We start from the raw sequence: 25,484 nt of genomic DNA, 5'->3' as shown, positions 1-25,484 counted from the left end.
ACCAAGCAAGTCCAAAATGCAGCAGAAAATTTTACATTAACTCTCAAGGCTTGAAAATAATCCTCTGCTCTCTGAGACCATCTGGGCAATGGCCCTGCCCTCCAGACTCTTGGGTGTTGGCCATGCTCTCTGAATTCTGGGTGGAGACCCCTCAGCCCTGGGCTTCAGCTCTACCTTCCAGGCCCACTGGGAAGGCAATTCTGCTTCCTCGGCTTTGGGCAGCCTCATTCTCCTAGTCCATCTGAGTCACAACCCCACCCATTCAGCCCCAGCAGTCCCCATTCTTCTGCCCCTTGGGCATGGCAGCTCACCCCCTCAGCTTTGGGTGGCAACCCCATCCCCCTGGCACACCTTAATGGCAGCCACACACTCCAGAACTGAGTAGGTGAAAATCCAACTCTTTGAAACCGTGAAGGCTGTGGCCCACCCTTTGAGATCCAGAAGCCTGTGGTCCCACCCTTTGAAAACAAGAAGCACTACTTCCCATACTCCTTTCAACAGTTCTACTGATCTCCAAGCTGCTCCAGGGATGGTCCTCTTCTTTTCTTGGAGGACAACAGATGCAGCTCCTTTGGCCTGTTTCCTGCCTGTAAAATTCCAAGAGGCATACAGTGTTCTTTCCTTTCATTCTTTCTCTGTCCCCTGCAGCCTAAGCTGATGGGTTTTCTATGTGGTAGTTGGCTAGATCCACCAGTCACAGACTTAATCTCCTTAACCAAAGATTTTGTAGCCACATCCTTGGTGAACATTCTACGACACGTGTTCTTAGTTTCTACAACACAATTTTCCAAATCTTTAAGTTCTGTTTTCATTTTGCACAGCTCATTTTTAAGTCCATCTCCTTTCTCTCACATTTTATTATAAGTGGCAAGGAGAAACCACACAGCCCCTTTAAGATCTTGTTTAGAAATATCATCAGCGAGATATCCAAGTTCCTCACTTACAAGTTGTACCTTCCACCAAACATTTGAACATAATTCAGACAAGTTCTTTGCCACTACATAAAAAGCATCACCCTTCCTCCAATGTCCAAACACACGCTCATCATTTTCTTTTAAAGCCTCACCAGAAGCACGTTTAACATCCACATTTCTAGCAACATTCTGTTGCTGGCACATGATGTATTCTTGAATAAGATGATAGAAACTTTCTCTATAGCTCTCCTCACTTCCTTCTGAGCCCTCACCAGAATTGCCTTTGATGTCCATAATTCTACCAACAGTTTCTTCAAGGCAATCTGGGATTTTACAATCAGGCACCTTAAAACTCTTCCAGTCTCTACTCATTACCAATTCCAAAACCGCTTCCACATTTTAGGTAACTGTGGAGCAGCACCCCACTCTTCCAGTTCCAAATTTGGTCCTAGTTATCTAGTGCTGCTATAACAGAAATACTATAAGTGGGGGGCTTTAACAAACAGAAATCCTTTTTTTCACAGTTTAGGAGGCTTGAATTCCAAATTCAGGGTGCGAGTTCTAGGGGAAGGTTTTCTCTCTCTGTCAGCTCTGGAGGAAGGTGCTTGTCTCTTCAGCTTCTGCTTCCTGGCTCCTTGGAGATCTCCATGTGGCCTGGCATCTATCTTCCCACATTTTTCCTCTGCTTGCTTGTTTAATCTATTTCATATCTCAAAAGAGATTGATTCAAAATACACCCTACACTAATCCTGCCTCATTAACGTAACAAAGGCAACCCATTCCCAAATGAGATTATAATCATAGGAACAGAGGTTAGGATTTACACCACAAATTTTGGAGGAACATAATCCAATTAATAACAATCACTTTTAAGTAATTTAAGCAACCTTTTTCTTTAGAGAACAGGAAAGCAAGTTTCATCCTGGACCTACTGATTAATTACAAATTCTGAATTAAGTATAAACATATATTAAAGCTTCTAATCAGGAGTGGGTGGATTCAAATTTTTTACCTTCCTGTTGTTATATGCCATCAAGTTAGATCCAACTCACAGCAACCCTTTGTACAACAGTGCAAAACACCACCTGATCCTGTACTCACAATTGCTGCTGTGTTTGAACCCATTGTTGCCACCACCGTGTCAATCCATCTCATTGAGGGTCTTCCTCTTTTTCACTGACCCTCTACCTTACCAAGCATGATGTCTTTCTGCAGGTACTAGGCCCTCCTGATAACATGTCCAAGGTACATGAGATGAAGTCTTGCTATCCTTGCTTCTAGGGAGCATTCTGGCTGTACTTTTTCCAAGAAAGATTTGTTTTTTCTTCTGGCAGTGCATGGTATATTCAATACTCTTCACCAACACCATAATTCAAAGGCATCAATTCTTTTTCAGTCTTCCTTATTCATTGTCCAGCTTTCACATGCATATAAAATAAAGTGAATGAAAATACCATAGCTTGGGTCAGGCACACCCTATTCCTCAAAGTGACATCTTTGCTTTTTAAAACCTTAAAGAGGTCTTTTGCACCGATTTGCCCAATGAAATGCATCTTTTGATTTCTTGACTGCTGCTTCCATGGGCATTGATTGTGCATCTAAGTAAAATGAAATTCTTGACAATTTCATATCTTCTCATTTTGTCATGATGTAGCTAATTGGTCCAGTTGTAAGGATTTTCATTTTATGTTGAGGTGTAATCCATATTGAAGGCTGTAATCTTTGATCTTCATCAATAAGTGCTTCTAGTCTTCCTTGCTTTCAGCAAGCAAGGTTGTGTCATCTGTATATTGCAGGTTGTTAATGAGTCTTCCTCCAGTGCTGATGCCCTGTTCTTCTTCACACAGTCCAGCTTCTCAGATTATTAGCTCAGCGTATAGACTGAATAAGTATGGTGAAAGGATACAACCCTCACACACACCTTTCCTGATTTTAAACCACGCAGTATCCCCTCGTTCTATTCGAATGACTGCCTCTTGTATTATGTACAGGTTCTGCATGAGCACAATTAAGTGTTCTGAAATTCCCATCCTTTGCAATGTTATCCATAATTTGTTATGATCCACGCAGTCGAATGCCTTTGCATAGTCAATAAAACACAAATAAACATCCTTCTGGTATTCTCTGCTTTCAGTCAGGATCCATCTGACATCAGCAATGATATCCCTCATTCCACATCCTCTTCTGTATCTGGCTTAAATTTCTGGCAATTTCTTGTTGTACTGCTGCAACCGCTTTCGAGTGGTCTTCAGCAGAATTTTGTTGCATATGATATTAATGATATTGTTTGATATTTTCTACATTCTGTTGGATCACCTTTCTTTGGAATGGGCACAAATATGGATCTCTTCCAGTCCTGGCCAGCCAACTGGAAGAGATCCATATTTGCGCCCATTCCAAATTTCTTGGCATAGACAAGTGAGTGTTTCCAGCATTGTACCCATTTGCTGAAACATCTTAATTGGTATTCTGTCAATTCCTAAAAAAAAAAAAAAAAAAACATATTCCTAGAGCCTTGTTTTTCACCAATGTCTTCAGGAAACTTGGACTTCTTCCTTCAATACCATCGGTTCTTGATCACATGCTATCTCCTGAAATGGTTGAACATGGACCAATTCTTTTTGGTATAGTGACTCCGTGTATTCCTTCCATCTTCTGATGCTTCCTGCGTCCTTCAATATTTGGTCCTTAGAACCCTTCAGTATTGCAACTCCAGGCCTGAATTTTCTCTTCAGTTCTTTCAGCTTGAGAAATACTGAGTGTGTTCTTGCCTTTTGCTATTCTAACTCCAGGTATTTGCACATGTCTTTATAATACTTTGTTTTTTTGAGCTACCCTTTGACATCTTCTGTTCAGCTCTTTTACTTCATTTCTCCCATTCACTTTAGCTACTCTATGTTCAAGAGCAAGTTTCAGAGTCTCTTCTGACATCCATTTTGGTCTTTTCTTTCTTCCCTGTCTTTTTAATGACCTTTTGCTTTCTTCATGTACGATGCCCTTGATGTTATCCCACAACTCATCTGGTCTCCGGTCATTAGTGTTCAGTGTGTCAAATCTGTTCTTGAGATGGTCTCTAAATTCAGGTGAGATATACTCAGAGTTGTACTTTTGCTCTCATGGACTTGTTTTCATTTTCTTCAGCTTCAACTTGAACTTGCATATGAGCAATTGATGGTCTGTTCTGCAGTCAGCCCCTGGCCTTGTTCTGACTGATGATATTGAGTTTCTCCATTGTCTCTTTCCACAGATGTAGTTGATTTGATTCCTGTGTATTCCATCTGGTGAGGTCCATATGTTTAGTTGCTGTTTATGTTATTGAAAAAGGGTATTTGCAATGAAATAAGTCATTGGTCTTGCAAAATTCTATCATGTGATCTCCTTTCTCATTTCTATCACCAAGGCCATATTTTCCAACTACTGATCCTTCTTCTTTGTTTCCAACTTTCATATTCCTATCACCAGTAATTGTCAATGCATCTTGATTGCATGTTTGATCAATTTCAGACTGCAGGAATTGGCAAAAATCTTCAAATTCTTCATCTTTGGCATTAGCGTTTAGTGCATGTTAACTGGTATTCCTTGCAGGCATATGGATATTAACCTATCACTGACAAGGTTATACTTCAGGATACATCTTGAAATAGTCTTTTTGATGATGACACCATTCCCCTTCAATTTGTCATTTCTGGAATTTTTAAACCATATGATTGTCCAATTCAAAATAGCCAATACCAGTCCATTTCAGCTCACTAATGCCTAGGATATTGATCTTTATGCATTTCATTTTTTACAGCTTCCAATTTTCCTAGATTCATACTTTGTACATTCCATGTTCCAATTGTTTGTGGATGTTTGCAGCTGTTTCTTCTTATTTTGAGTTGCGCCACATCAGCAAATGAAGGTCCTGAAAGCTTTACTCCATATACATCATTAAGGTTGACTCTACTTTGAGGAGCCCTGGTGGTGCAGTGGTTAAGAACTTGGCTGCTAACCAAAAGGTTGGCAGTTGGAATCCACCACCTTGGAAACCCTATGGGGCAGTTCTACTCTGTCCTATAGGATCACTATTAGTTGGCATCAACTTGATGTCAAACGGTTTTTTTTTCCTACTTTGAGGAGGCAGCTCTTCCCCAGTCATATTTTGAGTGCCTTCCAACCTGAGAGACTCATCTTCCAGTAGCATATCAGACAATGTTTCATTGCTATTCATCAAGTTTTCACTGGCCAATTTTTTAGAAGTAGATCTCCAGGTCCTTCTTCCTCTGTCTTAGTCTGGAGGTTCTGCTGAAACCTGTCCATAATGGGTGAACCTGCTGGTATTTGAAATACCAGTGGCATAGCTTCCAGCATCACAGCAACATACAAGCTACCAGAGTATGACAAACTGACAGACGAGTGGTGGAAATTATTTGCTAGTAAAAATAAATATTATAATTAGCTTATAATATTTATTTCACCAATATTTCAAAGTGCTGATTTGGACTGTGACCAGCTTATTCATAAAGGTTTAAAGATGTAAGAATCCATAAATAATATCTCTTTCAATCATACCTAAAACAGCCTGGAAAATAGAGGGTATCTAATAAATACTTCTAAATAATTGTCTTTTTTTTTTTCAAAAGAAGAAACTGCCTAGTCTGAGTTAAATAGAAGTATTCTTAGTAAATTTTAAAAATGAATATATACAAGTCAGATGATTAGCACTAATATAACAGTATCTTTAAAAAATGAATTTACTATTTATTCTTCCATTCTGTGGACATTAGTCTTTAACATGATTTTTAATACAGAAAATACTAGAGAAAGACCTGATTTGGTGTTTATAATAACCACATATGTGTTTCGTAGGCACACAAATACTAACCAGCCAAGCACTGCAGAATTACTTAATTCAAACCATTCTCAATATTGATCCATTTTTAAAGGTTCCGATGGAAATGCAAATATCTGAATTTTTTTTTACTTCAAATCAATATTAAAAAGCTTTCACATCATTTCCAAGATAGTCCATTACTCTACAACTTAAGGGACTTACTTAAAGTCTGGGTGATGACTAATATCAGTAATTAATCAATAAATATTTATTAAATATCAAAAGACATGGATACATTGAAATTTGGACTGTTTGTATCATTTAAAATAATCCACTGCAAAAATAAAATTGCCAAGTGACATGTATGATAATCTGGGGCAAATCTTTCACTATTGCCTTTTTTTTTCTTTCACTATCACCTTTTGAGATAAAGACTTTCATCTGCAATTACACCAGCAAAAATTACTGTTCTAGAGTGTTCTACCTTGTTCAGTGTACTTCTGACCTCAACGTAAGAGAACTACTCTACCTATGGGTATCACCAAAATGTTGCTCTTTGGGTGTGACCTTTCACAAATGGCCTTGTCCTTTCAATGGCATCTTGTTCATGTCTAGTCTATGCATATAGTTTTTTAATCCCTTAAATCTATACCCTTTTCCCTCATTGCAAAAGTAACTCAGAACACAGGAGTCTGGAGACTACTTCAAGATTTCCAAGGTTATGCTTTTAGAAGTTGCAACTTTTCTTTTTGATAACCATGATCTTGAAGTCATCAGCTCATCTGGAAAGTCTTGCTAGTTGTGGACAGTTATGTTTAATTTTCCACTAGAAACAGTTTCAGCCTTGGCTTTCAGACACTTTCATAATTTATTTCATGTAAGTGGCTGATGTTTTATGGGCTTGGGTATGAGCTATTCTTTTCTAATAAGGCCAGAGACATAAACACAGTATGACTCATGGAAGTCACAACTGTCTCGGCTGCACCCACTGCCACCAAAACACAGCAAAGAGGCTTGAGAAGACACCTTCCTTATGAAGACAACCAGGAAATGGGGCATCTGAGACAGGAAGACATTCCCAGGTTATAAGAAGAGCTATCTCATGCCACCGTGGTGCTTGCTGAAGATTTAGGCACATTGAAGTGACTGCTGTGGACTTTCTAAGCCACATCTGTTCTAACGGTGAGGAGGACCTGGGTGATCCTTGCATGGCGTACACTGAAGGATTGATTATTGCGGAGTGTCGTGAGCCCACAAAGGTCTTGCATGCAGTGTGATGGCTGATTTACCTCTCTTCACAGCCTCATGGATGGGAGAAGCCAGGTGCGCCTCGAGCTGGGCCTTGGCTCCAAACTCCAGCAGCACGTTGACACACGCAGCTCTGCCGCTGCAGCAAGCATTGAAGAGGGGCGTGGCTCCATGGACTGTCACGCCATTGACCTAGTGATGGACAAGGAGAGACCTACAGAATTCGCTGTTTCTTTCTCCCCATCTCCAAGTGTGTACTCCTATATATCTCCCTGAAAAAGTCCCTGCATGGGTAAGGGAACTTCATGTCATTACAAGATTATGATTTTTAAGTACCTAAACCACTTGGCTAAAATAAAATGAGAAAAAAAAAACACCTGCAAACATCCATTAATAATCATAATGTGGACTGTACAAAGTTGTCAAAAATGAAATGGAATGCCTGAAGATAGATATCCTAAGCATTAATGACCTGGAATGGACTGGTATTGGCCATTTTGAATTGGACAATCATATGGTTCTACTATGCTGGGAATGACAACTTATACAGGAATGGTGTTGGAGTCATCGTCAAAAAGAACATTTTAAGATCTATCTGGAAGTACAACGCTGTCAGTGGTATGATAATATTCATATGCCTACAAGGAACACCAGTTAACACGACTATTATTCAAATGTATGCACCAACCACTAATGTCAAAGTTGAAGAAATTGAAGATTTGTATCAACTTCTGTAGTCTGAAATTGATCAAACATGCAATCAAGATGTAGTGATAATTACTGGTGATTGCAATTCAAAAGCTGGAAACAAAGAAGGATCAGTAGTTGGGAAATATGGCCTTGGTGACAGAAACACCACCAGAGATTACAGTATAAAATTTTCCAAGACCAATGACTTATTCATTTGAAATGCCTTTTTTCAACAACATAAACAGTGACTATACACCAGATGGAATACACAGGAACCAAATCAATGACCCATGTGGAAAGAAACAATGGAGAAACTCAATATCATCAGTCAGCACAAGGCCAGGGGCCACCTGTGGAACAGACCATCAATTGCTCCTATGCAAGTTCAAGTTGAAGCTGAAGAAAATGAAAACAAGTCCACTAGAGCCAAAGTACAGCCTTGAGTATATCTCACCTGAACTTAAAGACCATCTCAAGAACAGATTTGACACATTGAACGCTAGTGACCAAAGGCCAGATGGGCTGTGGGATGACGTCAAGGACATCATACATGAAGAAAGCAAAAGGTCACTAAAAAGACAGGAAAGAAAGAAAAGACCAAAATGAATGTCAGAAGAGACTCTGAAACTTGCTCTTGAACGTAGAGGAGCTGAAGTGAATGGAAGAAATGATGAAGTAAAAGAGCTCAACAGAAGATTTCAAAGGGTGGCTCAAGAAGACAAAGTAAAGTATTATAATGAAAAATATTATAGTGAAATTATAATTATGATAAAATGCAAAGACCTAGAGTTAGAAAACCAAAAGGGAAGAACATGCTCAGCATTTCTCAAGCTGAAAGAACTGAAGAAAAAAATCAAGCCTCGAGTTGCAATATTAAAGGATCCTATGGGCAAAATATTGAATGACTGAGGAAGCATCAGAAGAAGATGGAAGGAATACGCAGAGTCACTATACCAAAAAGAATTGGCCGATGTTCAACCATTTCAGGAGGTACCATATGATCAAGAACTGATGGTACTGAAGGAAGAAGTCCAGCTGCACTGAAGGTATTGGCAAAAAACAAGGCTTCAGGAATTGGCAGAATACCAATTGAGATGTTTCAACAAACGGATGCAACAGTGGAAACACTTACGCGTCTATGCCAAGAAATTTGGAAGACAGCTACCTGGCCAATTTACTGGAAGAGAACCACATTTGTGCCCATTCCAAAGAAAGGTGATCCAACGGAATGCAGAAATTATTGAACAATATCATTAATATCACACGAAAGTAAAATTTTGCTGAAAAGCATTCAAAAGCAGTTGCAGCAGTACATTGACAGGGAACTGCCAGAAATTCAAGCCAGATTCAGAAGAGGACATGGAACGAGGGATATCACTGCTGATGTCAGATGGATCTTGGCTGAAAGCAGAGAATACCAGAAAGATGTTTGCCTGTGTTTTATTGACTATGCAAAGGCATTCAACTGTGTGGTTCATAACAAATTATGGATAACATTACAAAGAATGGGAATTCCAAAACACTTGATTGTGCTCACGAGGAACCTGTACATAGACTAAGAGGCAATACTTTGAACAGAACAAGGGGATACTGTATGGTTTAAAACCAGAAAAGGTGTGTGGGCGGGTTGTATCATTGCAACCATACTTATTCAATCTGTATGCTGAGCAAATAATCCAAGAAACTGGATTTATATGAAGAAGAGCTCAGCATCAGTATTGGAGGAAGAAATGGATACATACACTGTGAACGGGGCATCAGATTGCAGGAAGACTCATTAACAACCTGCGTTATGCAGATGACGCAACCTTGCTTGCTGAAAGTGAAGAGGACTTGAAGCACTTACTAATGAAGATCAAAGACCACAGCCTTCAGTATGGATTACACCTCAACATAAAGAAAACAAAAATCCTCACAACTGGACCAATGACCAACATCATGATAAACAGAGAAAAGATTGAAGTTATCAAGGATTTCATTTTACTTGAATCCACAGTCAATGCCCATGGAACCATCAGTCAAGAAATCAAAGGATGCATTTCATTGGACAAATCTGGTGCAAAAGACCTCTTTAAAGTGTTAAAAAGCAAAGATGTCACTTTGAGGACTAAGGTGCGCCTGACCCAAATCATGGTATTTTCAATCATCTCAGATGCGTGCAAAAGCTGGACAATGAATAGGGAGAACCAAAGAAGAACTGATGCCTTTGAATTACGGTGTTGGTGAAGAGTGTTGAACAAACCGTGGGCTGCAAGAAGAATGAACCGATCTTTCTTGGAAGAAGTACAGCCAGAATGCTCCTTGGAAGTAAGGCTATCGAGACTTCATTTCATGTACTTTGGACGTGTTATCAGGAGAGACCAGTTCCTGGAGGACATAATGCTTGGTACAGTAGAGGATCACCAAAAAAGAGAGAGCCCCTCAATGAGATGAACTGACAAGTGGCTGCAACAATGAGCTCAAACATAGCAGTGATTATGAGAACGGCGCAGGACGAGGCAGGGTTTGGTTCTGTTGTACTTCGGGTCGCTATAAGTCAGAACCGACTCCATGGCACGTAACAACAACGAACCAGTTGCTGCTGAGTGAGTTCCGACTCACAGTGCCCCATGTGTGTTAGAGTAGAACTGTGCTCCATCAGGTTTTTAAGGGCAGATTTTTTGGAAGTAGATTGCCAGGCCTTTCTTTGGACGCTTTTCTGGGTTGGTTTGAACTGCCAACCTTTGGGTTAGCAGCTAAGCATGTTAACTGTTTGTACTATTCAAGAACTCCTTTAGGCATCTAGTAATCTTTTAATGCTCGGTTATAAATAATATCACAATTGAGGCAAAAGGGACAAAAGCTTTTAAAATGTATTCATGGTTTTTCCAGCACTTCTTTAAAAACAAACAAACCAGTTGCCTTTGAGTGAATTCCACGTATGTCAGAGTAGGCCTGTGATTCATAGGGTTCAATGGCTGATTTTTTGGAAGCAGATCGCCAGAGCTTTCTTCTGACGTGCCTCTGGGCGGGTTTGTACTGGCAACTTTTCAGTTGGTAGCCAAATGCTAAACTCTTTATGCCATCTTGGGACTCCCAGAGCTTCTTAGGAGCCTACTAATAATTGAGGAGCATTCTTGAATGTTGCTTAGGATCATGGCCTCTGGAATCATTAGCTTGGGTTCAAATTTCAGCTCTCTTGGTTGGGTTACTAATTTTCTGGAACTCAGTTTCCTTATCTGTAGAATGAAGATCGTTAAAGATTCTATCCCATCATGAGGTTATTGTGCAGAACAACTGAGCTACTGTATGTTAAACACTAAGAACATTGCCTGGCACCCAGCAAGGACTCAATTAACATTTACAACAACAATTACTTCCATTTTCCATTAATATGGAGCTGACTCCTTCCTCCTCCAATCATGAACAAACGTGACAGGAAGCAAAAGGACTGGAGAAACCAGGTCACTTAAGGCTCCCAAATCTGTGCTTACAAAAATATCCTTGGCAATTCCCCATGGTGCTACTGTCTTTCTTGCAATCAGTCTCCTCTCTGGTCGACTATGATCCACACAAATTGCACATGCCTGTGGTGACTCCTAAAAAGTGGATGACTGAGCCAAAGGCATGCAGAGAATAAGCATCACCATGGTGTCTCCAGTCCTCATTGGTGCCTTCTAAGATTGTCGGAGGCACACAAGAACCAGCAGGGTGCAGGCAATACATGGGGAAGAATGGCCAGGGACCGAGGCATCTGATGGGGAGGCTCTGGAGAGGATTGAAAGGTAGGCCAGTGAGGGTTTGATGTCAAATCATTTGGCCTCATTAATTAAAAATATGTTGTTGTTGTTAGTTACCATCAAGTTGGTCCATAGAGCTTTCATTGGCAGATTTTTGGAAATAGAATGCCAGGCCTTTCTTCCAAGTCCATCCTAGCCTAGAAGCTCCGCTGAAATCTGTTCAGCATCACTGTGACACTCAAGCCTCCACTGACAGACGGGTAGTGGATGTGCGCGAGGTGCATTCACTGGGAATCAAACCCAGGTCTCTTGCATGGTAGGTGAGAGTCCTACCACTGAACCACCACTGCCCCCATAACTAAGGACATACGCTGGTGATAATCAGGACTCTACATCTCCTTGCTTCAAAAACAAAAAACCTTGCCTCCAGGGTTCCAGGATAGCCCCCATTCCCGCACTCGAGGGATTTCTAGCCTCTAGATTTTCACTGAAGAATATTCGGTGGAACTGATTTAATTTGTTTTTACAAAATAGTATCCTCTTCCTTGGTCCAAGAAGTCTTTTTTTAACTTAATTTCTTATAAGTTTCTATCTCAATTCAGTTGAGGATCTACTAGGTGCCAAACAGAAGCAAAGATGAGTAGATAATTGCCTCTCCTTGAGTAGTCTGAATTCTACCAGGGAAGCAAAACACAAAAAGGGATCATTTTGATACAGTGATCAATGCTTTAGATCTCAACAGGGGCAGGACAAAGGAGAGCATAGAGTTGAGACACACCTAGGAAGAAAACTGGCAGGGTTTTGTGGTTAATTAGATGGGGAGAAGGAGGAAGTAGGATGACTCCCAGGTTTGGGGCTTGGAAGACCAAGAAGATATTTCATCCAGTCTGAGACCAGGAATCCAAGACAGGGAACAGGTCCTGGAGGGAAGAACATGGTAAGCATTGTTCTGAATGTACTACGTTTGAGTTATTCACGGTACAACCAATTCTTGGGAAATTTCTACTGATTTAACAACTTTCTCTTATTCCTTCTCTCATTTGATTTAGATGTTAAATAGTATAATATAGTATTTATCGCTCGTTCCCTTATAAGATTGCAAAAGACAAGGACCACATCTTATTCTTTTCTTTAAACCAAAAAACCAAGCCACTTGCCCTCAGATCGACCCCGACTCATGGTGACCCCATGTGTGCAAAGTAGAACTGCTCTACAGGGTTTTCAAGGCTGTGACCTTTCAGAAGTAGATTGCCAGACCTTTCTTATGGGGTGCCTCTGGGTGGGTTTGAACCACCAACGTTTCAGTTAGTAGTTGAACACGTAACCATTTGTGTCACCCAGGTTCTTTTCCCAGGGGTGTACCAGTATGTACTCCTCTATGACCCTTCCTCATTTAACTTTTCCTGCTGGCAGTCTGCCTGGGACTCCAGACATCCAGAGTTAAAGGAAACGGCCCTTGAACAACCTTGCCCTCATCATTACTCGGAGTGGAGAAGTGGTAACCTAGTGAAGCACTACCTCAAGGAAACGCACTATCATGACAGCATCTGGAAAATGTGTTTGCTCAAGGAAGACTTTTCTATTCCATTCTATGGGTAGAAACCCAACTTCTACATGAAATGAGAAGAAAGTCTTCATTAAATGCTTAACAATATTGCAGCTGAAACAAAGGATACATGGACTGAGTTAAACAATGAAATGAGCAACAAAACAACATGTGTCAATGAGATTTTCTGATTCTATACTTCTATCCTGTTAGCTGTATTGTAGATAGTCCCTCAGTCACTCTGAAAACAATTAGGGTATAATAAAAAATCAGGTAAAAAAATTTTTTTAAATGTATCATTTATTAAAAACCAGCTCAGTTTGATAATTTAGTTTAATGAAAATGGTTGTTGGTTTAGGTTGTTGAATTAGGAGTGAGTCCTCCCCCCCCTTTTGGTTGTTGTTATTTTAAGTTTGTTCTTTTTGATGTTTTATAGTCAATTTTCCAAGATCGGTTTTCAAATTACTTTAGTTCAAGCTGATATTTTTTAAAGTCAGTATCATTATTTTGAAAGGTTTCTGTAGTCTCATATGAATATTCATACATGGGCATGTACAGCAGTATCTTTGCAACCTGTCCACACTCAAAATGGGTAAGTAGTCTAGAAGGTACTGTCTCTTTAGATGCACCTTGGCAACAGACCTAAGTGGGCAGGGGCGGTACTCACGTGTGCACCATTTTCCAATAAGGCTTTCGCACAGGCCATGTGACCTCCAAGGCACGCCTCATGGAGAGAAGAGACCCGGTTAATTGTCACAAGGTTCACATTGACACCCTACAATTTGAACAGAACCAGGTTAAATGCTACATTAGCGATAGCAACAAAAACAACGTTGTTCAGCTTGTTTCTGAAGTGCTCCAGGCCAGTGGGTATCATTAACACCACACAGAAATGAGTAGAGACCATGACAAGGATGCAGAGTCCAAACAGGATGCGGGAGTCTGGAATTCATTCATTCAACAAATGCTTATTTTGTGGAATGACTGGGCACTGTGCTAGGAAGTGGGTCCGCAAAGCTTTGACATGGGTCTCTCTCCTCCAAGAGCTCAGTGGGGAGACAGACGTGAAAACACATAGCAAGAGCACTGCTATACTGGAAATGTGTTTGATTTTCAGTTGGGAAGGGCTTGGGGAGTAAGAAAAGGCTTTGCCAATAAGGTAGTATTTAGCTAAGGCTTGAAAGATAAAAAGTTTCAAGCAAGGTAGGCAAAGAAAGAGTACTTGCCTTTGGAGGACACAGAGTTTGCAAAGGCAGGAAGCAACCCAGAATGTGACCCAGCTGGAGCCCCGGTTGAGTGGTGGGATATTTCTGGAGCAGAAAGAGCCCACAGGTGATGGAGACAGGAGAAAGAAGGGGAAGTAGACGATAACGGAGGACAAGTGAGCTGGAGCCAGATCATGGGAGAATTTCCGTCTTACGGAGAATGAGGCTCCTGTGAATTGTGTTAAGCTGGAGAGGGTCTGGTGTTTGCACACACTGGTAGCATCACGGAGAGCTGATTGGAAGTGTAGGGATGTGAAACTGAAGCAGGGAGAGCCAGGAAGACAGGCTATGGGCCGGATCAGCAGTGGGTATGAGGAGGAGGCGATGGAGTCCAGAGAAGTTCAGGAGGTAGGTTTGGGTTTGGAACAGAGGGTGACTCCCAGGCTTAAGAAGAAAAGGTCAAGTAGATAGTGCTCCTTGGGTTCATATGCCTTGGTAGCAGCATCACTGCCTGGCCCAAATCCACTGCATGGAGAAGTGTCTAAAATACCAGGGCCCGGGGCCACAGGATTCTGCTAACCCTCATCTCCTTATCCTGGCACCGGAGTCTCTGCCCAGTCCAAGTGTCTTCCAAGTCCCACTACTGCCATGCCCCACCCTCCCCATCCTGGAGTCCATGTGACACATGACAAGGTCAGGCTAGCTGCTAGTCAACCCTGACTTTACACCCTGATTTTAACACCTTGGCCCTTACCATCTCACCCAATGGTTACCACTTTACTCCTGCGAAAAGAATTGGGTCCCTGGCTTATCCTCTCGAGTTGAAACTTGCCTTTGATTCCCTGCCTGGTAATTGTCATTCCGAAAGCTTCCAGAAACTAGTACCATGACCCTGAACCCAGGTTCCCAACCTAAATACCCACCGTCTCCTGCCTGACCTCTTTGGTACCAGATTCATTCCTGCCGTGGGACTTCCCACAGCTGTCTTGTGGACATTGTGTCCCTTCATCAAAGGGCCTCTCTGTACTGCCTCAGTCCTGTCCACTTCCATGTCCTGGATGTGACACCATTACTCTAGGGCTGTGCTATGTATTTCAAACTAAGTACTTAATACCAGTTAGAAAAATATTTTTCTTTTATGAGTTGAAGAAAAACAGAAAAAAAAATTAGGCTAGTCCACCAGGGGGCAGCAGTGTGCTAAAGGAAAAACTTTCAGAATCCCTGAATTGTAGAAATGGAATGCTGGCCAGGCCCGAGAGACCATCTAGAGGTGGATAACGTTAGTGGTGGGTGAGAAACTGGAGAAGCAGAAAGTTCTAATCATTATAAGACTTGTGGCTCCCAAGTTGCCAGTGAAAACCAGCGTGCTAACCAGGAGCTCCTGCTCCTTGGTTTAATGTTTTACTCACAGCACACCATGCTATCTAAATGGAAACAAAGAATCAAACAGAACAATCTATTTTTTACTTGCATAGAGGTAGAGACGTGGGAATGTAGCAAGAAGAAGTTGAACTTTTTTTTTACGAAGGATGTTCCTTACACATTTAATCGCGATGTAAAAACTAACATGCATATGGAGTATAAAAGTATAGTTAAAAATAAACAAGCCTTGAAATGTAATGAGGTAGCCTGGATTCAATCCCAGAACAGAAGAAGGACACTGGTGGAAAGCTGGTGAAATCCCAATAGTCGGTAGTTCAGTTAATAGTATTGGGCCAATGTTAATTTCTTACTTTTGCCTAATGTATCACAGCTATGTAAGATACTAACATCAGGGGAAGCTGGGTGAAGGGTATATGGGAACTCCCTGTAGTATCGTTGCAACGTTTCTTTAAGATTATTCCAAAATAAAAAGTTTATTTAAAAATATACTAATAAAAGTATTGAAGTGAAGGGGCCGAGAGGGAGGAGGTGGATGCGAGACGTTTCACTTGGGTACCTTTTTGTCTCATTTTGCATTTTTGAATGATGTGAATTACATGTCAAAATATGCTTTTTACATTTTTAAATATATATTTAAATAGATAAATTAAAACATTACATATTAACATTACATATTATTTTATATACAAAATTATATATTACATGTTAAAATAATCAAATCAAATCAAATGGAAGGTGCTTTAAAATAAATGAACAAGCGATAAAATCAAATCCAAAGCCCATTTCATCATTGCTGGCAGTGCTGTTTGCCTTTTGCCTTCGTTTTCCTAAGTAACACAACTCAGAAAGGAGGAAGAAAACAAGGCACCGAAAGAGCAGTGTGCCCAGCTGTTTAAATTTGAAATGGTCAGGTAGCCAGGTTAGGTGGTAGCTAGGATGTGGAAAAAAGATATGCAGCGTCGCCTCCTGTGTACTCATGTAGATCTGAAACAAACAGCAAATAGAGTATGTACACTTTCATTCATTTCACAACTATTTACTAGGTCTCTGTTCATTGTTCAAGGTGCTGGGGAAACAGTCGTGAACAAAAATACATAAAGCGGCCTTAATAACCAAGACCTTAATCTTCCCTGAGGAGTGAGGTTTACCCATATGTCAACCTATTTTAATGTTTGCTCTTAAAATAATATGTCATTGGCGTAGGCAGACGCTGGGAGGGCACCCAGTGGTCCCGGATTCCTGGCATTGGCTCACTTGTGGGATCCCCTCCCCTGGAGTGTAGGCTGGACTCATCGACTCACTTCTGACCAACAGAATATGGCAGAAGTGATGGGATTTTGCTTTGGAGATGAGGTTATAAAGACTGTGGCTTCCTTGTTAGGCACTCGATCACGCTCTCGCTGGGGGAGGCCAGCTGTCATCTCATGAGGCAGCTCTGTGGAGAAGCCTATGTGGCAAGGAATTGAGGCTTGCTGAAACCCTCGTGGCGTAGTGGTTAAGTGCTTTGGCTGCTAAGCAAAAGCTCAGCAGTTTGAATCCGCCAGGTGCTCCTTGGGAACTCTGTGGGGCAGTTCTAGTCTGTCCTATAGGGTCGCTATGAGTGGGAATTGACTAGAAGGCAATGGAGTGGGAACAACTCCATGAGTGAGCTTGCAAGCAGATCCTTCCCCAGTTGAACCACCAGGGGACTTCAGCCCTGGCAGACACTTTAACGGCAGCCTGAGAGAGACCCTGAACCACCTAGCTAAGCTGCTTCCGACCCACATAAACTGTAAGATATTAAATGTTTGTTGTTTTCAGCCATTGTTTTGAGGTCATTGATACTCAGCAGTAGATGACTGATAGAATTTCAGAGCTGTTGTCATTAATGCACACTGGGCAAGTATAAGGTAAGTTAGGCGTAAGACAGATTTGAGGGCATCCCCATCATCCTTTGCAGGGAAAATTCCTAAGAGGAAGGCCCAGGAAGGGAGGGAGGGAACTGGGCAGAAACCAAGCCAGCTCCCCAGGAAGGGAGAGTCAGGAGGAATAAATGGTGAGGGGCTAGAGGATGCGTACACCTAGGATGGCAGTGTTTTCACCCCCATGGGCAAGCAAGGCCTCTGCCACAGCCAAAGTTGCTACAGAATGGCGCTGGATTATAGCATAAGCATGAAGGGTCAAGTCTTCAGGTTACTTACTTGTGCAATTAGAGTTTTAAGGGTCAGTAAACGGCCCTGGGCCGCAGCTTCATGAAGTGGGGATCGGTCAGCCCAGCAGCCTGAAACACAAAACTCAGAGTCAGCACCTGGAAACTCCTTCCTGCCCCTTGTCCACGCTGCCCAGCCATTGTGAGAGGGGGTTGGGGAGGGAGTGGAGGGGAGCATGTGCTATGCACTGGGGTCTCTCGACAGCTCCTCACAGGGTGACAAGCCACTGAGTGCATAGTTCATTCATTTGGAGGGGTGTGGGGAAAGGGCGCGCAGTCAAACTCTCTGGCTCTTCAGAGGCAGTTTTAAAAAGCAATAGATTTAGTTCAAATAAATGATGCCTGGTGTTTGACTCCAATAGCTCCAAATAAGGCAAAATGAAGGACAAAGCCAGTCAGCGAGCTTCCCCAATTTCCTCCTTTCCCTGTCTCCCACCTACCCCCACCCCAAAGACACCACCTGCTTGTGCACTAGGAAGGAACCTCTGAGGCGTCAGGTAAAGGGCTTTGTTCCCAATTCCCTAGGGAACTGTCTCTGTTGCATTTTGGTAAAGATGCCTCTCTATTATCATAAAGCAGGGTGTTGTTTGTCAGATGATACAGTCTTCTAATAATTCTCCCCTAAACAGCTTGCATCTGAGTGTGATGGCTAAGCACGGGGCCAGTGGAGTCAGACCACCTGGGTTTAAGTCCTACCTTGACCACTTTCTCTGCCCAAAAGACAAGTTACTAAAATGATTTAAATGTCAATTTTCTGATCTGTAAAATGGGGACATAATTATTTTGTAATTATTTTGCTAGTAAATAGTTATTTGTGGGCTATGGTGACCCCCTTTCCTGATGGAAAGTAGGGACCTTAAAGACATCTTGATCCTATTTCAAACGTTCCAGTAACTTTCTGTTGCTCATCAGTCCCATTTCAGCAGTTAAGGTTCAATCCACACACAATAATGACATGGGCAAATTCCAGGGCTTTGATCTGATTTATTCTAGTTGGAAACCCTGCTGATAACTTGCGTTTCTAACAACGTCCCAGGCGATGCTAATGCTGCCGGTTAGGGACCAATTCTGAGAACCACTAGTAGAGCAGTGGGTCTCAAAATTTATTATACATAAGAATCATCTGGAGATCTTATTAAACTGCAGATTGTGGTTCAGTATATCTGGGGTGGAAATGCAAATTCTCAGCAGGGATTCAAACCAGAACAAACTGGTTTGAAGCCCTGAAATCCCACAAACCTAATACTGAGAGTAAGAAGCCAGACACAAAAGAGTACATTCTGTGTGATGTTTCCATAGAGTACAAAAAGAGGCCAGACTCACACATTGGGTGTTAGGAGTCAAAACCAACCTGAGGAAGGTGGGGCCGACTGGAGGAGGGCATGGTTGGGGGTGATGTTGAGAATATGCAGTGTCTTGCTCTTGGGCTCTGCTTCTCAGTTGTGTTCACTTTGTGGAAATGCATTGAGTGGTTCACTTACGTTGTGTGTGCTTCTCTGTATTGATGTTTGTAGTGGGTTGAATAGTGTCCTCCCAGTATTCATGTCTGCCTAGAACCTCAGAATGTGGCCTTATTTGGCAATAGAGTCTTTGCAGATGTAATCAAGTTAAGATGAGGTCATGCTGGATTAGGGTAGGCCCTCCATCCAGCGGCAGGTGTCCTTGTAAGAAGAGGAGAGGACACACAGACATAAACAGAGAGGAGAAGGCCATGTGTAGAAGCAGAAATTGGAGTGATACGTCTACAAGCCAAGGAACACCAAGGATTGCTGAGAACCACCAGAAGCTAGGAGAGAGGCTAGGAATAGTTCTTTCCCTGGAGTCTTTGTAGGGAGCATGGCCCTGCTGACACCTTGATTTTGAACTTCTGGCCTACAGAACTGAAAGAGGATAAATTTCTGTTCTTAGAAATCACTAAGCTTATGGTACTTTGTCACAGCAGCCCTAAGAAACTGAGACAGTGCTACATTTCAATAAAGAAATCATACAAACAAGTCAGGCATCTCCGAATCTCTTCAAAGCTCCTCTCCTCATAGCTCCCAGAGGAGGCTAGACCATCTCAGGTCCTAGCAGGTTGAGGCCAAAGAGCAGCAGATGTGCTCTTCCCACACTTCCTGGCCGCCTCCTTTGAGGTGCCTGCTCCTCTGGTGCCGGGGGGGGGGTGGTGGGGAGAAGCAAGGAGGACAGGCAAGCTGCCTCTCCGTTAACTGGAAGCAGATGCCTATGCACTGGCATTTGGCCACCTCTCCTCGTGTCCCCCATCAATGCAGCATTCTCTTTGCTCCCACTCCCAGCCCAGGCTTCTCAAGTTGCGGCCAGCCTGTGGCAGGTGGACGGCCATCTTCCATTCCTCCATGTTGTCCTGGGCTTCTCCCTCACCACACCGCTGCTTTCTAAGTTTCTTCCCCCCATCTGAGTAGCACAGGAGCGTGTGATATAATATGTCACAGCTACTGCCTTGACCCGGTTTTGAGATCATGGCTAAAAACTCTCAATTCTCCTTCACAGGCAGTTCTTTAAGCCCATAGCCCAACTCCTCCCCTTAAGAGGCTCTAACACTCCTGGGCCACACCTTGCAGAGACTTTCAGATGCCTAACACCCAGGGATGACCCCTTCTTCCTTGGGGCAACAGAATTGTTCAAAATATCCAATCCTCAGGAAGCCTGCAAAACCTAGCTATCCCCAGCCTCACACATAAGCTGCCAGAAGAATGAACAAACCAGTCCTAGAAGAAATTCGGCCAGAATGCTTCTTAGAAGGGGGGATGGTGAGACTTCAGCTCATTTACCTTGGGCGCATGCATCATCAGGAAAGACCAATCACTAGAAAAGGACATCTTGGTTGGTAAAGTAGAGGGTCATCGAACATGAGGGAAACTCTAAATGAGATGGGTTGACACAAAAGTCTTAACAACCTACTCAAACATACCAACGATCATGGAGATGGCGCAGGACCAGGCAACATTTTGTTCTGTTGTACGCAAGGTGGCCATGGGTTGGAAACAACTTGGTGGCAACTAACAACAAAAGAATCCCAGCTTGCTGTTACCCTGTCCCCGATGCAACCCTGAGTGGCCCTGGGTGGCAGCCTTCCCCCACTGGGAGCTGTAAGTAAGAGTTCTGCCTTTCATGTGTCCGAGGGTCTTGCGCTGTGTCCCACAATCTGAAGAACCCGTAATCCTACCTACTATCATAATTATGAAACAGAGTGCAGTGCAGCAAGTCGTCTGCCTTCACTGACGTCCAACTTGAGCATGAAATGCCAGCCTCCCCTTCTAATAGGCACCTCTTATCTAAACTCGTATTTCTACTGGAGCCCCACCCCTTCGCTTTCAGGACAGGAGGGACAGGAAGAGCCTTGCTTCATGAACTTGAACACCCCAAAAGGTTCCACAACTCCTTGGTCTCACATGAAGGGGTCTCACAGCTAGCTAGTGGCAGAAGTAGGACTCAAGTCGAGTTTTGAGACTTCAGAATGCACTCTGCTCTGGTTTTAAGAACTCCTGGGTTTTTTTCCCTCTAACGTTTATTTATTTTGTTGTTGTTGTTGTTGAGAGTATACACAGCAAAATATACACCAATTCAACAGCTTCTACATGTACAATTTAGTGACACTGATTACATTCTAAGACCTACTGGCTTTTAAATTCTCCCTGTTCTCGTCGTGGATTTACTTGTCTTGGATGCTTTAATATCTGTTCTCTCTATAGATAAAGAAAAAAAACAGTAAGCCAGCTGCCATCAAGTTGAGCCCATTCATGGCGACCCCATGTGTGTCAGAGTACAACTGTGCTCCATAGGGTTTTCAAGGCTGATTTGTTGGAAGGAGATTGCCAGGACTTTCTTCTGAGGTGCCTCTGGGTGGACTGTAACCAAGTTAGCAGCCAAGTGCCTTAACCACTTGCGCCACCCAGAGACTCCCTGTCTCTATAGATGCTGTTGTTGTTAGGTCCCATCGAGTGGGTTCTGACTCATAGCGACTCGGCGTACAACAGAATGAAACACCGGCGGGTCCTCTCTACAGATAGCAGGCAATAAGTCAACTGTATCCCCTTCAAAGTAGAAATCCTTTTTGTTTCCCAACTGGAGACAAAACTACTCTAAAGGAAGCAACCTCCCCATCCCATTGTCTTCCAGCACTTGTCTCAAAGGACCTTGACAAGTTGCGCACAAAACCCTTTTCCAGAAACTCTGCCATAGTGGGCTCCCCTGTTTTTTCTATTCTTGTTCCCAACACGTGGCTGCTCGTGCTTATCCTTCATGTTTTCAAATTAGAGCTAATTGTGAGAAATTAACGATAACAGTTACTTGGCAGCTAGGAAGTTTTTCCATTCCTTTCAGGAAATATGCAACTAGGCTTTCCAAAGAAATGAATGCTTAAGTAGTAATCAAGAATCATTCTCTTCTGAGGCGATCTATTTTTAGTTGCTTGGCGAACTGCCCGGGTCACGGGGCTGCAAGCGCGTTATGAAGACCTTACCCTACGAATATGTTTACTTGTTCCTGACGAGGAGTCTGGAAAATGTTCAAGTACTTTTTCATTCTCCCCTTTCCATTCTTCTCCGAAGGTCATTGGTATCTCAAGTCCTCAGACTTTTGGTTTTGAAATCTGTGGTTCTAGAAGCCGTCAGGAAATGGTGATTCAAGGAGTCTGAGAACTTGAGATACCAATCACCTTCGGAGAAAAACGCAAAGAGGCGAATGAAAAAGTACCTGAGCATTTTCCAGACTCCTCGTCAGGAACAAGTAAACATATTCGTAGGGTAAGGTCTTCATAACGCGCTTGCAGCCCCGTGACCCGGGCAGTTCGCCAAGCAACTAAAAATAGATCGCCTCAGAAGAGAATGATTCTTGATTACTACTTAAGCATTCATTTCTTTGGAAAGCCTAGTAGTTGCATATTTCCTGAATGGGTTCAGATGAAATACAGTTTGCCTGAGCTCCAAGTATTCAAGATAAAAACCAATTATTGTTGTTTTGTTTGCTTTTTTTTTCTTTTGCTCTGCCTAATTCCAACAAGGATTTGAAATTACTGGTTTGTTATTCTAAAAAGACCACCTAGTTGGATATAAAGGAGCCCTGCTGGCACAGTGGTTAAGTGAAAGGCTGGCTGTTGGAACACACCAGCTGTTTGGTGGGAGAAAAGAGGTGGCAGTCTGCTCCTGTAAAGATTACAGCCTAGAAAACCCTGTGGGGCAGTTCTACTCTGTCCTATAGGGTCGCTATGAGTTGGAATCAACTCAATGGCACCTAACAACAACAACAACAACAGCTGGATATAATCCCCAGTACTCATGGAGCAATCTTTATCCTCTTTATTCAAGTTCTGAAATCATATGAAGCCATGTCTTTTCCTGTGGCATTTATCAAAGAAAAGACAGTTCAAAAGGCACTTCAGCTCTGAACCAAAACACAGGCAAGAGCCTAGCAGAATTAATGATATTTTAGGTAAAACAAAGGAAACTGGAAAAAATCATATTATAATAAATTTCCTGAGATATCTAAAATATTATAATAAAATTGAGAGCAGTGGAGGTTCAGTGGTAGAATTCTGGCCTTCCATGCAGGAGACCCAGGTTCGATTCCCAGCCAGTGCACCTCATAGGCAGCCATCACTCCTCTATCAGTGGAGGCTTGCATGTTGCTACGATGCTGAACAAGGAGCCCTGGTGGCGCAATGGTTAAGTGCTCAGCTGCTAATTGAAAGGTCAGTGGTTCAAACCCATCCAGAGGCTCCACAGGAGAGATCTATGGGGCAGTTTTACTCTGTCACAGGGGTCGCTATAAGTCAGAATCGCCTCGAAAGCACACATCAGCAACAGCAACAATGATGCTGAACAGGTTTCAGCAGGGCCTCCTGACTAACGCAAATTAGGAGGAAAGGCCAGGTGATCTACTTCTGAAAATCAGCCAGCGAAAACCCTGTGGATCACAACTGATCACGAAAATGGCGTGGGTCCGGACAGCATCTTGTTCCACTGTAGATGGCTTCACCATGAGTGTAGGGCAGACTTGACTCAGTGGCTGTGAACAACAGCAGCATAATAAAATTGAGTTAAAATGAATACTCTCTAGACCTCTCCCTTCTGATCCAAAGGTGAAACACAGTCAATGAACATAGTTTTTGAAGTATGTTCCAAAGAAGGTCCCTTCTAGGGGTGGGAGAGCTGAGCTAAGGTGACAGACAGGTGGAGAGGCAGAGCCCCCGGTGGAGACTGGTGGTCCCAGTGTGGAACAAGCCAGCAGGCGCCTGCCATCTGTAATCACTCGGAGGATGGTTGCGCCGGGGCTTGATGAGCACCACCCGAACGAAAGGAGAGCAGAAGGCTAGGGAGAGCTTGGGAAGGAATGGAACAAGGCAGGGAGTCCTAGTGGAATAGAGGAACAGGAAAAGGAGGCAGGGTGATGGGCCAGGCAGAGGCATGGGTGTCAACTCAAGGTCAGCTCTTTGACTTCACAACAAGAACAACTGGTTTTCAGCATAACACTTAGAACTCACCTTTGCAACTTAGCTTAAAATAGCCTTTTTTTTTTTAAGGTACTATGTAGTTCCACAATCTCTTACTTGCAATTGTAGAATCCCCCAAATTCTGAAAACCAAGTGTTTCCCCAAGTCTGATGCAAAGTCCTGTGGCAGCAAAACATGACCAGAACTCATGGTAGGCAATTGTTTTTTTGTGTGTGTAATTTTAGGCTCACTTGATGTGAATAACTTTGCTCTAGAAATAATCAAACTGTTTGATTATGGGAAGTAGCTCCACACCCTGCTGGGAGTGCTGTGTAGGGGACAGTATACACACTGTGTAAGCTTTCTAATATGCAAACAAGTCTGAGTTCTGAAACATATCTGGCCCAAGGGACACAGATAGCAGTTATCCACCTGTAAATACATTTTATTTTCATCAAGTTCAAGGACCAGGTGAGTGTACTAAATCTAGCTCCCATTCTGATCAAATTAGCAAAGGCTGCAAAGTCAGACCACACGTCTCTTTAGGGAAAGAGAGCGCCTTTTATCACTGTAGAAACTTCTGTGGGCTGAAGCGGGATCTGCTTACCCGTCAGGCACAGCAGCAAGGGGCTGCAAGTTTTCAAGGGCCCGTGACATGTTTCAGACCGAAAAACAAGTATTGTCTACAAAGTATGCAGAAAATCAGCACCATCGAGTCAATTTCAACTCATAGTGACCCTCCAAAGTATACAAAGAGGCCTGTCAGCTCAAAACTAGTAACAGTCAACCACAGCTTAACGCAACTCGCATGAGTCATCTACACACATAACAGTTTAAATCATAAAGACATAGGAAATAATGTATTCCAGAATATGAAATTCAGAACAAAACAAGCCCTTCCAAAAGAGTCTACAGGCAAAAGAAATGATATTTAAAGAGGATATGATGCTAGATGTGACTGCCAAAAGAAATTGTTAGCCACTGTCCAGTCAACTGCAACTCATAGCCACCACGTGTGTGCAGAGTAGAACTACTCCATAGGGTGGGTATTCAAGGCTGTGACCTTTTGGAAGAAGATTGCCAGGCTTGTCTTCCAAGGCACCTCTGGGTGGGTTCGAACTGCTAACCTTTTGGCTAGTAGTCGAGTATTTAGCCATTCGTGCCACCCAGGGACTTCTTCCAAAAGAAATAAGTAGCGCTCAGAAAAGTCAAAACTGCCTAGCTGAGCTATTCAGGGCGCTCCCTTGCTTTTGATGATATTGACGCTGATTTTCCGGCACAGAATATGCTGGTGGAATCCCAGAATTGAACCTTGGGCTGAGACTGTTGT

General features: G+C 42.7%; 1 protein-coding gene across 3 annotated transcripts in view; it reads right to left on the bottom strand.

The window, feature by feature from the left end:
* The window catches only part of ASB11 (ankyrin repeat and SOCS box containing 11), a 33,712-nt gene that overhangs the window by 5,762 nt on the left and 2,466 nt on the right, over positions 1-25,484 (bottom strand). For 2 of the 3 annotated variants that reach the window (XM_049872254.1, XM_049872255.1), the window contains exons 2-4: positions 17,699-17,778; positions 13,598-13,705; positions 7,017-7,167 (exon numbers count right to left, since the gene is read on the bottom strand). In XM_049872254.1, the coding sequence (XP_049728211.1) occupies positions 7,017-7,167; positions 13,598-13,705; positions 17,699-17,778 (339 nt within the window). The remainder of the gene's footprint in view (positions 1-7,016; positions 7,168-13,597; positions 13,706-17,698; positions 17,779-25,484) is intronic. The other variant, XM_049872256.1, reaches the window with a different exon arrangement.

Source organism: Elephas maximus, chromosome X, assembly GCF_024166365.1.
Source record: "Elephas maximus indicus isolate mEleMax1 chromosome X, mEleMax1 primary haplotype, whole genome shotgun sequence".
Taxonomy (NCBI): Eukaryota; Metazoa; Chordata; class Mammalia; order Proboscidea; family Elephantidae; genus Elephas; species Elephas maximus.
Note: the sequence above shows the minus strand (reverse complement) of the source record. Positions and strands in the feature narration are given on the sequence as shown.